General features: G+C 43.5%; 2 protein-coding genes across 4 annotated transcripts in view; one reads left to right on the top strand and one right to left on the bottom strand.

Moving 5' to 3' along the window:
* Window positions 1–10973, bottom strand: part of METAP1 (methionyl aminopeptidase 1) — a 28638-nt gene extending 17665 nt beyond the window's left edge. Inside the window, exons 1-2 of the mRNA XM_030012848.2 lie at window positions 10793–10973; window positions 389–440 (exon numbers count right to left, since the gene is read on the bottom strand). Of these exons, the coding sequence (XP_029868708.1) occupies window positions 389–440; window positions 10793–10906 (166 nt within the window). The 5' untranslated portion in view covers window positions 10907–10973. The remainder of the gene's footprint in view (window positions 1–388; window positions 441–10792) is intronic.
* A 76-nt stretch (window positions 10974–11049) lies between these two features.
* EIF4E (eukaryotic translation initiation factor 4E) overlaps window positions 11050–13191 on the top strand; it is a 37517-nt gene continuing 35375 nt past the window's right edge. For 2 of the 3 annotated variants that reach the window (XM_030007350.2, XM_030007339.2), the window contains exon 1: window positions 11055–11224. The gene's annotated coding sequence lies outside the window, so the exon portion shown is untranslated. Of the gene's footprint in view, window positions 11225–13191 lie in introns of all 3 variants that reach the window. The other variant, XM_041122493.1, reaches the window with a different exon arrangement.

Genomic DNA, 13191 nt, shown 5'->3' with positions numbered 1-13191 from the left:
TAATGGCTTATTATTCTCCTTGCCCTTTATTTCAGCATCCCCCTTTCTCTGTTCATATACCTGGCAATGTAGCTCAAGGAATACTTCATACAAACAGAAAAGGGAACAGAAACAGAGATTTCCGTACCACTGTCTCTGAAATTTTACATAGATCTTTAGATTACCAGGAACTGGACAAAATTTCAGATATGCAGAATCCAGTGCCAGATATCTTGGAAAAATCCATACCATTCTTAGACACAGAATCACAGAACAGCTAAGGTTGGAAGGGACCTCTGGAGGTCTTCTGGTCCAACCCCCTGCTGAAGCAGGGCCACCTAGAGCTGGCTGCACAGGACAAAACAAATTCAAAACAATGTTAAAATGGATATTAAAAAAATGTACTTACTTGCTTTCTTGTGTAGTAACTTGTGAGTGGCCCAGCTTCCCTTAAAGCATTCCTAGAATTGCAAACAATATATATATATATATGTATGTTTTAAGTAGCATTATCCTGGACAAACATGCCATCCCCACAAAACAGAGAAGCAACTGTATTTTAAAAGAAAACTTGAAGACTGATTTTATTAACCCTTGTAGCAACATGCAGTAAATGCTATTGTAACTGCTAGTCTTAACAATAGAAAATACTACTTTCAACTACTTATGAGCCAGAATAGACAGAAAGCATAGCCGAACAGACGCACCCACCACAGTGAAACACACTGATCTAATCTTATCTACTAAGTATTGTCCCCTTATCATTTTAATGAGTAACTAAACACCATGGTTGCTCCGGGTTGGCTGAAACACAGAGCCTATCTCCACACCAGATCTTACGGCACTGCAGCAGGCAGGATGTCCTCCCTTGGCTCCTACAAGAAGCCATCTCCTCCTGCTAACTGCGTCCTTTCTGCCTCCTTCCCCGGCATCGGAAAGCAACAGAGGCCAATCAGTACGATCACAGGGGAACAAATTAAATAGATTAAAGTTGGGGGGGGGGGGGGGGGGGGGAAGTGAGGGCTACTGAATGGAAATCGGAAATTAAAAAAATGAGAAAGTTGAAATGGAAGTCAAGAAGAGTGACTGTGAAGGAGTTTGTCTTTTTCTCCTCTCCCCAAGCACAAATAGAGCAGTTCATGCGACGAACAATGAATCAGCAAAGGGGCAGATGGAAATGGCTGGCAGCTGGAGAAGAATAAAGACTAAAATGAAGGAGAGACATGAAAAATGGAGAGATTTAAGTAGAAAAGCTGCAGAAGGCAGCATTAAAGGTGATCCTTTAAGGTGCTAATTAGGAAATTACTTGGTTTTGTAGCAGAAAGTCTAACTCAATGTCTATGTGCACTCAAAACAACCATTAGGAAACAGCTAATTCCAATCATTTACAATAACAGCTGAATTTCTGAAGAAAGAGGCAGGAAGCAAACTGTTTTCCTTTATAAGGAAAGACAATACTAATGCTGAATCATCATTGTTAAACTACCATCCAGAGCCAACAACTGATTCAACCTAATGTATACAACACTCAACCAGTCCAAGACAACAGATCTGTAAACTAAGCCCGGCGTATAACATTCTACCCCTGCTTCATAGTTGCAATTGAACAGTCTTAACTGTCTACTCCTTTAGAGCCATCTTCTCCCCATTTTCTCATTAGTCTTACAACCAGTAGTTATCAAATTGTATCCACAAAAAACACACTAAAGTGGTACACAAGTATGCCTATGTTCAAAGAGAGCCTGGTGTGTGCTATTTCCCTCATTACCAAAACCAGTTGTTTGTTGTCTTCTCCTACGCCATATCCTTGAAGTGGCCATATTCTCTGGACTGGTACTTGCCATGCCATGGTGCTACCTAATGGTCTGGTCAACAAGAGGCTTTGAAACCAACACTTTAGATTACCAGAGAGAACATCTTTTTGAACAAGCAGCGGAAGATTTTACTGTCACACTTGTACAGCCCGCTGCACCATTATCTGTTTTCTGTTGGAGAGCTGGGAGAAAAGGAGCAGGTTTTAACTGAGGCCTATTTTAAGAAAAAATAAAAAAGCTAAACCCCTTATTTCAAGGACACTAGAAGCACCATTGTGGTTTTAATCCCCTTTTAAACACCAGACCTCTGTTCTGAAGCAGAAGAAGGAGGATTACACAACTAAGGACTTAGAGCAGCTACCCAGTCTGCAAATCTAGAATCCACTTCTTGGGATATAAAGGAGCATTTGGGGAATGAAGACATACATCAGCTGTGGTAATTACTGGTTGTAGTTTATTCTCTCCCTCCCCATGAAATTTTGGGGTGTATTCTCCAATGCCATTCCTTTCTGCAACGCTAACAGTCTTTCCTCTTTGCCGGCCCACAGCCAGAAAACACCAGGCAAAGACCTCACCGCTGGCGGTATCATAACCTGACAGGCTCCATTTTGGCTTTTTATTTCCTGCAGCTGTAAACAACCTAAGAGGATCCTGCATAAGGCTGCCATATGTCTGAGTTTTCCCAATTATGTTTCCCAGATTTTACTTGCCCTCTGTCTCCAGAGGAACAGCAGCTCCGTCAGAACTACTACGGCATAGCTCCAAACAAGCTGCTGTACACCAGGACGTCCCAGACACGTGCGCTATAAGCACATCAATCAACTGCAACAAGTACATACAGCAAATCCAAAGCATTTTTGTAAGCACAGGTTATTACACATGCAGCGTACAATCAATGAATATCTCTGTCTTGGTCTGACACTTTTGGAAGGCACTCAAAGGATATGCTGCACATCCACCTACAACCCATGTATTTTGTGTAGGATCAGTCATATGCTTCCTGTAAGCACTGGACTTACCGGGTACACACAAACTATTTATATTCAACAACTTACTGCACAAGCACTACATTGCACATGCCTGCAGAGCTCTGCCTTGGCAATTCCAGATAAAAATATGGCAGCTGTCATCTCACAGGTTGGAGAATCATAGCTCTGGTGACAAAGCACTTCCAATGTACCACTGCATATTGCAAACACCCTCACCTTCTATACGGCAGAATTCCTGACAAGCCATGGAAGAAAGCCACTCTTTCTCTCCATCTGGGCCACTTTCTGGAGAATTTTCTGGAGAAAATTCTGCTTTTCGCTGAGCCTTCTCTGCTGAGCCATTTACTTCAATCTTCCTATTATCATTCCTGCCTCTAATGATTCTTCCATGTTCCTATGCCATATACAGATCAGGATAGAAAATTTTCAATGATTAAATTAACAAAATCCAGAAAAAAAGGTATCCAGGGTGATTTTTAATATTAAAATTAAGAAATTAAAGATTTTTTTTTCTGATACAGTTAAAGGAACACATGACTTCGCATGGCTATATTTGAAAACATTAATTAGCTTCAGGGGGAAAGTACACAGGAATAATATGAATTTGGCTTCAAGTTTCTTGGAAGACTTCCTGGATTTCATTTCAAACACTACATTATCCATTACTATGTCTGATATTAATATCCCCACCCTTCTCACCTAAAGCATTTTTCTTTTTATTGCATGCGCTTTTCATATAGCAATCAAGACAGACTTGGAAACACTGAAGAGGACTGTATGAGAAGGGAGGTCAAATGTATGACAAAAAAAGGCAGGGAGTGGAGGGGTAATCCTCAATTTGTTTAGAGCAATCTTAGGTACACTGTTCTATCAGCAAGAAAAATACAATTGTGATTTTTAAACAGAGCCTGTCAACATTTAAACCTTTAACAACATTTCTGGCTTCAAGCCATTCTTAAGCCAGTCCCACTGATTCTGTGTTTAGAGACAAGTTCAACCCAGTGTTCACCAGAACCTGTGCATTTACCAAAAGGTAACCAAAGGCACAATCAGCATTACGATCTAGAAAGATTCCTCTTGGATAAACTTGCTGAAGCCACGTAATTTCTGTAAATTATATTTACCTTAAGGACTGGGTCCAACATCTATTTACGGGTTGAAATATTGACAGAATCATGCAGCATAAGCAGAATTTGTTTTACAGTAGAGTGCATTTTCACTATGAATGCAATGGTCACTACCAAATACTTAGGCTTTTTTTAAAATCAGCCATTGAAAGAACAAAACAAAACCAAACCCTTCAGAACAGTTAGTGAGCTACTTAGCAAGGATTTTCCCCTCCCCTATGTTTATTGTCATCTTTACAGTAATATCAGGGAGCTTCTTATTCTTGCGGTTCATGTGTCCATGCAACCTGATTAAGAGGTAGAAAAGCACAGCCAACTGCAAATTCCAGAGGAGAAAAGGGTGCTAAATCAACCAAGATTAGGATATAACTACACTGCCAACCTCTGTATAGCACAGACATAACCAAACTATATTTAAATGAGCTACCCAAGTACAGGAAGCTATGCAGGCACCACAACACCAAATTCAAAGCATACTCATGGACTGTGTTTCTGAACTGCCTTTGCTGGGTAGCAGCTCATTTAAAGTTAGCCCTGCCAACTCTTCATCAGCGAGTTCCAGCCTTAAAGCTGACACTCTTCTTCAGGCTCCCCTTCACCTTCAGGTATTGCTGCTTTATACAACCTGGCATTTGACACTGTAAATACACCTATCAGCAGGTATGCAAAAACTGCCCCACTGTACAGTTACTGAGAACTCCAATTCATGTCCAACTTCCACAAAACTACCCCTCTCTATCCACTCTGCTCATCATTTAGAGCTACTGTGATGAATTTCCAAAAATACCTATTCTACAGCATAAAAAAAAAAAAAAAAAAAAGACAGCTGGAATCGAGACTGTGGGGACAGACTGACTGTCTCTTTGCATGTCATTATACCCTCAATTGTAATAGGCAAGCATCTAGGAAACAGCTCCAAGCAGTACACTGTATTTAAAAACATTCTGAGCAATTTTTTTTAATAGAATTTAAACATGTCCTTTGGAATGTAAAATTGTCTTAATCTGAGATCATGTAGTTTTGCTTAATGAGAACTCATTTTTAACCAAACTACCTTGAAGGTATGCAAAACAGGAGACAAAAAAAGCTTGAGTACAGCATTTAGCTTAAGAAAAATATCAGGTTATCAGTGACATATATATTTAATACAATACAGATTAACCATACATTTTATCCATAAGTACAAGTATGTTGAGGAATACAGTTGTTAATGCATTTGATGTTAAAATAAAACAGTTGCCTCTTTTTAGCATGCCGAACCCTATTCTTCTAGCCATGGTACAAGCACACAGAGACAGCCTCTGGCTTGAAAAACTGAGTACAAAATTCCCAAACTAGCCTAAGCAGCATACATGACTAGTCAGTTTTTCAGAAGAGCTGAATATGCATTTTCAGATTCAAACCAAGGTGCTGCATGTAGGTGCTGCCTTTGGATATCAGCAATGTTGGCTTTCTCCTTCCTCTAAAGCCTGATTTCGCCCAGACTCCTGAGTCCCCCACATGACAGAGCCCTTCCTTTGAGGAAGGGAATGCATTTTGCAACTTTTCAGGTTTACAGAGATATACAAGTGATTTTTGAGAGTAGCAAAGGAACAACAGACCAGAGAAATTCAAACTGGACCATCCTCGGACCAGGCTCGGAAAGCCTGCCTATAGGAGTCTGAAGTTTTACTTTCAGAAAGTTATGAGGGCTCAGCATTTGTGCCTCAACAATAACCAGGCATTTACCACAGACACAGGTATTTATGGTGATTTACAGGCAATTAAAAATGCCAGCTTCCTGGTGAAGGGAATCTGTCAAAAGATCTTCTAGAAGGCAGTATGTGCAGAGTGCCAAAAGAAACCTGTACGTGTTGCAGTTGGATCCAAGCAGCAGGTTCTAGCCTATTTTAGGCACAGCAAAGAACAGTGAACCAAGAATGAAATATGGCACTTACATCCTATGGTCTGAAACGAGAGAGGACAAAAAATAGTTTCATCCAGGTCCACTGCTCCCTGCTCCCCACCCCCAACACACTGAAGGTGAAACGAAACAGCAAAGTGGAGGATGGGACAACACTCTCCTTTTCTTTTTCACAAATTTCTGTGACCTTCAGTATCCAAAGCTGTCAAGGGCCCAGGTCTGAGTATCAGTGAAAATCTGCCTCCCAGAAAGGAGTAAATCAGTATACAAACCCACTGAGAAAAGAGAGCAGCATTTCTTTCCTGTCACTGGAATTTAACAAGTCATACCCCACCTCAAATGGCAAGAGCCCTGTTGGTGGGTATCCGCCATTGTGAGAGAGATGCTGCTGCCTCTGTACAATTCAGAGAAATAGTTTCCCTTCAAACACTTAAAACACATGTCCAACCATTGCTCACGTGTGGCAGCTTCACCATGTCATGGTCCTCATTTTTGACTCTATAACCAGATCTCTTGATATACCTGGGCCTCTTCGGGACTGACAACACATGGGCACACAAAGCAGGAAGGGACAACCGTTCTTGTTGAATAAGTTCGGACTACTATTCTGATAGCAATCTGTGGCCTCCACCTCTTGGAGAAAAAAAATGCAGCACAGGCCACTGACTTTATAATAAGACAATGTTTCCAGCATATGGCTATAAATAGATATTTCTGAATTTGGCTGAAGAAATGCCCCCACACCAGCATCCAGTCCACATCACAGAAAACCTCAGACTGCTCTGTTTCGTCTGAGACACTTACACAGATATAAATAGTATGAGAGGAAGTTTTCATGAAAGCAACACAAAATTATTAATAAGAGATCAATTTACAATTAGAAGGCTCATATAAAAGAGAGAGATCTCAAGAACAGTTACTACTTTCTGTTTATCATTCAGCAGCTTGTAGAAGGCATAGAAAAAATGTAAATTGTTTGCGTATTTAAACACAAACTGTTTATGTATACTACATATCATTTACACACAAGTGATGTGTGTATCTATAAAGGCAGGTTTCACAATAGCAAATTCATCTTAGTAAGAGGAACAACATGCTTGAGTTGCGATGCTGGGCATCTGTGTTATTTCCACATTCAGAAGATCGACTGACTTACTGTATCTCACTGTAAGATGGTAAAACACACGCGTAGTAAATCTCTACAAAAGTGAAAGCAAGACAGTGAAAGAAGGTAGCTGGCAGTGACAGCACCTGATTTACTAGCCTAAATGAAGATATTGTTAAAGGTTAACAGCAGACAGAATCCCTCAGCAGAATAGTCCCTCTCGTTACACCTTGGAGTGAAAGAAAAAATAATGCTGGGGTTCAACACACCACCTCAGAGCTCCCTTGCTGCTAAAAGCCATCTTTACCCCGTCTCCACTACCAGTTCAGAACCTCTCCGCTAGGCCAGAACTCGGCTGGCCCCCTTTCCACCCATGACCCACAAGCACAGCTGTTATTCAACAGCTGTACCCAGTTTCCAAGGTGCACAACACCCAGAGATGAAACAGTGTTGGCTGAAAGGAATTTCAGAGGATGTCAAATTACTTCAGAATAAGCATTTCAGGGCATGTTGTTGAGGCATATTTTTTGATGCAGAAAGGGGGGAAAAATAAATGACCGGAATAATGCCCTTTCTCAAGGAAAGGAGAAGCACAAATGATAAATCCGCTGGGGAAATCACTATCTTGATACAATGTACTTGAAAAGTTCACTTCAATTCTCTCTGTGCAGTGATGAAAAATAATGTTTCATTAATCCCCTCACTACACCAAGATTCTCAGTCCTATACCTCCTGAACTATTTTTTTCTTAGCAAACTATATGTTACTCTTTATAATCCAAACACATTGCTTCATACTGATTACCTTTCTACAGTAGTTCACACTTTTCTGTTGTTTATTCTTAGCCTTGGAGAAAATAAACTCCTACAAACTTGGTTTTAGCTCTAAGTTTTGGCTGTATGAACAAGTCATTGTAGGCTTCCAAGCAAATTAATTAACCTAGCGTGCATGTCCATACAGATCCTCTTACCCCCGAAAGAGATGCCAGGTAGCTTGTCACTCCCATCCTGCACTCAGCCCAGAGTAAGTGCCTGCATACCTGTAGCTAACACCATTGCATTCAATAAGGATGGGTTGACTTTACGGTGATGCCAAACTGGGCCACAACGGGCAAGCCTGCTCTTTGGCAGCATGCTCCTGAAACACTGGTGTTTTATGATCCTGCAGTGCACAGCTTTGAGGAGCTAAACCAGCAAAAAATTTAATCCAACTGCTTTTCCTTCATTAAAAGAAAACCCTAAAAACCCCAGAAGTGGCTCACCAAGGAATCAGGGCCAGCTTAATGGAAAGGGTAGAAACGTGCATCCTTGGAAGGAGGGAATAGGACCATGCCAGCTGTAACACAGGCTGTGCTGTGAGGTGGAATAACATCCTAGGTCCACTCACTAGCTTATCTAACAGTTATTTATGCATCTAATACCACAATGGAAAGAAAACCACCAAAGAGAGAACTTTGGAAAAGTTTCACAAATGCTAACCAGTCCAGTACTGTCAGCTGAAACTTGCTGGAAGTTCAGAGAAAATTTCCTGGCTTTTAAAACTCCTTTGCCTGTCGTGTGCTTACTTGAACAGACAGTCAGGTTGTCAGCGACACCTCACTTACTGTCCTGACAGTGCTCGCAAGACACTGGCGGAGCACCGCAGTGAATCTCCTCCATTGCACACATGAGATGATGGGGAGAGTCGGAACCTCAGGGCAGCCCCATGCTGGGCCCCACAGAAGGTACTAAGGGGGCTGAAGGTCCTTGCTCCAGGCTGAACACAGGGACTCTTAGTGCGTGACATTTTTCACACATCCTGAAACCAGGCTGCCATTACCTTCCTTCTCTCTTCTGTAACAGGTGTTGCCCCAAAACCTTCAAAGCATCTTTCATACGGGTAATAACTACGCTTACCGACTTTACTGATCAGGACAACGAGGAGGAACAATACACCCAAGGTCATTCAGAAGTAAGACGACTGGGATTCCCAGTTCACTATTTTATTTTCTAGGCAGGACAGCTTTACAAGCATGTAGTCAGTTATCCAACAGCCTATTTTAACAAGCTAATAAATATTTCGTGTAATTCCCCTTTTACCTTACAGCAGTAGCAGATATTTCAAAAGAATTAAACCTAATACATAGATAACAAGAACCTCTGCATCCTATATAAAATCAGCTGAGTTGGGGATGGGACAGAGAGGAGTGAAGATATTACTAAAACTCCTCACATACGCTTGTTTGGTCTGTTAACAAATGGTTTTGTCATCACCAACTAATATTTATATATGCTGAAGATGCATTTATGATTAGTTTTACATCAGACATGTCAAAAGGGCCAGCAAAATGCAGAGCAAATCCTACAAACCAGCTACAAGTACCACATGGGAACCAGAGATACAGAATGGTCAGAACAATTTTGAGGTGCAATCAATCTAATTTAGCATTGACTCCCAGCACCTGGCACCAGAGACTTCAGGGGAAGGTACCAGAAACTGTGCAGTGGGAGCATTACATGCACGTGGGAAGTCTTCCCTTAATCCTATGTGAACCATAACTATCGGTTTACATCCTGACTCAGGAAAAAAAATTGTCCAATTAGTAAATTAATCTAGCTGATGTGACCGAATGATTTTGTTCAGCTTATCTACAAAACTTCAGTGATTTTACCCTGAATTATAATTCTGACAATGAAGTTGATCATTAATCTCTGAATTAAACACATACTTCCTCACTGATGTTGACAGAAATTACACATGCAAAAAGTTTGAAGGATTAGGCTATGTATGTTACTGTGCATTTTAAAGTTATTAAAAACAAAAAAACCAAACCCCACTCAACAGCTATCAGAGAGTCCTTTCTATTTAAACTAAGGACCAAGCTATATTACCACCACGGTAATAAGTGAGGATAGCTGAGGCCTACAGAATATGTTTAACAGGAGTTGTATGACAACTGGCCTAACCTGAATCTCCCTGGCTTGGTACCTTTAAAGTCAAATATCCAAAGATATTAAAAAAAAAAAAAAAAAAAGTAGAGCACCAAATCATTTTCCCAAAAGCTTTTTTTTTTTTTTTTGTTTAGTTCAAGGAAACAGAAAATCTGTTTTCAGAGCAACAAGTCTCCCGGTGTTTATCAAAGCCAAGCAACTCCAGAGCCAGAGCTGATGCAGACACAGAAGTGCACACGCTGGAATTTGATGAGCACATCTCATTTCTCATTTTGACCCACTAAGCCCTTATTTTGGGGGGGGGGGGGGGGTGGTGGCACAGGCCACCCAAATCTTCAGGGAGAGGGAAAAAAAAATCCTTGCACCCTCTCACGAACGCTACGGCTGCTCCTTAGCAAGGATATCCCGCATTACCCCCAGCCACGAGGAGCAGACCGGCTCCCGCCCCACCCGTGGCCGCCGGCCCGGCACCCCCCCAGGCTCCAACTCCCCCCCCACACACACACACCCCGCGTGGGGGAACTTTCTGCGGGGACAAACGTCGGACCCTCCTCCTCCTCCCCGAAGCTCGCAGGGAGCTGGCGGGCGGGGAAGGTAAAGCCGGGCGCGAAGGGCCGGGCCCGGGCGGCCGGGGGCAGGCGAAGGGAGCTGGCTCCTCCGCCTCGCCTCACGCCGGGAGCCCGGCCCCGCGCTCGCACAGCGGGTCCCATTTGCTGACTGGAAATCTCATTACCGTGCGTCCCTCCCCATATTTCCCCCGTCTGCGAAAGGAGAGAGCGCTCCCCGGAGCGCGGCAGCCGCTCCGAGCAGCCGGCGAGAGAAAAACCCGGCCCGCAGCGTGGGGACGGGCGGACTCGCAGGGGCGCGGGGTGTGAGAAAAGGAGGGAAGCCGAGCCGCCGACAGCGCGGGGTGGGGGGGGGGGGGGGGGGGACGGGACGCCTCACCTGAGAACAAAAGTAGGAACCCTGGATGCCCAGCTTGAGGCAGGTCGGGCACTGCAGCTTGGCCTCGCTACTGCAGCCGGCCGTCTCGCAGACGCGGGTCTCCACCGCCGCCATGCTGCCGGGCTGCCACAGGCGCGGCGCGGCGAGCGGCGGGGGAGGAGCCGCCGCCCGGAGGTGCCGCCGGCTGAGGCGGGCGGGGAGAGGAGGGGAGGGGAGGAGCGGCGCGGAGCGGCCCTGCGGGCCGCTCCGCGCCGCTCCTCCCCTCCCCTCCTCTCCCCGCCCGCCCTTGTCTCGGCGCAGACGCCGGGCGAACGACGGCGGGCCCCGTAGGTACCCTTGGGGAAACGGTAACTTCCCGGAGAAAGCGGTGAGGAGAGCTGGTAGGTGCCGCCGACGTGGCGACAGGCTAACCCGCCCGGCGGGCGGTGAGAGGTAAGGGGAACAACGCCACGGCTCCTTGATGTATTCCCCGGCTTCAAGCCGCTTGGCAGGCCGCTTTTACCAAGCGGTTAATTGGTAAAAGGCGTTTCGAGAGGTGTTTTGTTTTTTTTTTTTTTTCTCTTCGTGTCGCCGCGGCTCGGCACGGTCCTCCCGACGCGCGGGGTGTTTGGCCTGGTTTCCCCTTTTTTTCACCGGTGAGGCTGTATCTCGGATCTTCCAAGCACATCTTCTGTACGATGGAGGGCAGCGTTGGGTCTGGCGGGCTGCCTGCGTAGTTTGTAATCGTTCTTTTGCTCTGCTTTTAGCTCTCGCGTGGAAGCGGGGGGGGGGGGGGGGGGGGGGGGGGAACCATCGCAAATTCAATATTTGGTAAGGCAGTAACTAAAACTAGAAAAACAGGCTGCGGAGTCAGGGTGGCATTGTCACAGGAGGGATGCTAATTTTTTTCCTGGAAAGAGAAAGATTAGACACCGATGATCTGTCACAAAAGTAAGCGTGATTAATATGTACATTATGTTTCTCCCATTTACATGGGTTGATCTCGAAAAAGGTACTGCCTGTGCCTATAAAGCTAATTGTGCTTATGTTCTCTGAGTATTGATGCCAAAGCTATAATCAACATGTACTAAGACATCTCTAACTCAATATCACTGCAAGACACTTTTTACTGGTTCATAAGTCAAGAGGAAGTTGCTTTTAAAAATAACATGGAGAGAGAGATGCCTACTGAGCAGGAAAACAGCTGCAAAAGACCTCAGAGCACGTATTTGCTAGATCCAGCCGTTACTGCTGGGATCCCACTCCTGGTTTAAATCTCTGTTGTCTTCCCGCTAGCTGGCAGGCACAGCCTATGATTTCAGTCAAAACTTTGCAGGATCGGGTTCTCTCTTCCTGCTTCAATGTCATTGACTTCAATGAAACTACACCAATCCTTATTCTGATCTTAGTACTCAAAATATTCTCCTCAGTTCCTGGCATCCAGATAACTCCCTGGAAAGTGCGATTCAAAATCCAGACTATAATCTCAGTATTTTCTGTAATTGTGTTCTATTCCTTGTGGTCTTCTTGCCCCATCTTCAATAAAAAATATTTATATATATATATATATATATATATATATCTCCTAGGCTTAGAGGTTAAGTGAAAATTTCCACTTACTGACTCCAGAACAGAGAAGCGTACATCCTGTTCTTTTGTCAGAATAAGTGTATTCATATGAACGTACTTGCTATCTTATGACAATGTAAAAAGTGGCTAAGTAGCCCAGCTGATTAGGGGACCAAGGCGACAGATAGCAAAGTATCTGATCCTGGTTTGTCGTGTGATAAACACTTTCACTAGCATGGTCAAACAACTGAAGGAATTTGATGGTGTGCTATTACTGAAGTGTAATTGCAGGTGGACACCTGCCTTTCTGACAGTTCTCACCTTCATTTCTCTAGTATTGATAATACTTGTATCTGCCTATTGTTCGTAGAAAGAGAATACTGTGAATTAGGAAACGTTTCCAGGATGCTTGTAAAATGCAAAGATTACAACTATTATTTTCTTCAACGAGTCAAAACAGTTACATTTTGATTCATGCAGCTCATGCTGTGACAGCATTTAATTCTGAAGACAGGCAATCAATTGCCAACAAACATCATGAAATATCTTTAAAGAACACATTCACAGACTGTGATTTTACATATTCCAAGTCCAAATCATGATTAAAGGATTGGTTTAACCTTCTTAAAGTGAAACGTTACTGAATGGGCAGAATCACTCTTAAATGATCCATGTCGCTAGCAGGTATTGTGCCGTATACAGTCCATGAAAAATCAAGTATTCCTTTTCCAAGTAACCAGCAAATCAAGCTGTCAAGCAATGCAGGACAGATACCTTCATACACTTTAGTTGCTGCTTTGTGCCATTTAAAGAACCCTGAGGAGTTGTAGACCTCATTTACCTGGTTAAGC

The sequence above is a fragment of the Aquila chrysaetos genome, chromosome 1 (genome assembly GCF_900496995.4).
Source record: "Aquila chrysaetos chrysaetos chromosome 1, bAquChr1.4, whole genome shotgun sequence".
Taxonomy (NCBI): Eukaryota; Metazoa; Chordata; class Aves; order Accipitriformes; family Accipitridae; genus Aquila; species Aquila chrysaetos.
The sequence above is the reverse complement of the archived record's forward strand: the minus strand, read 5'-3'. Positions and strand labels throughout refer to the sequence as shown.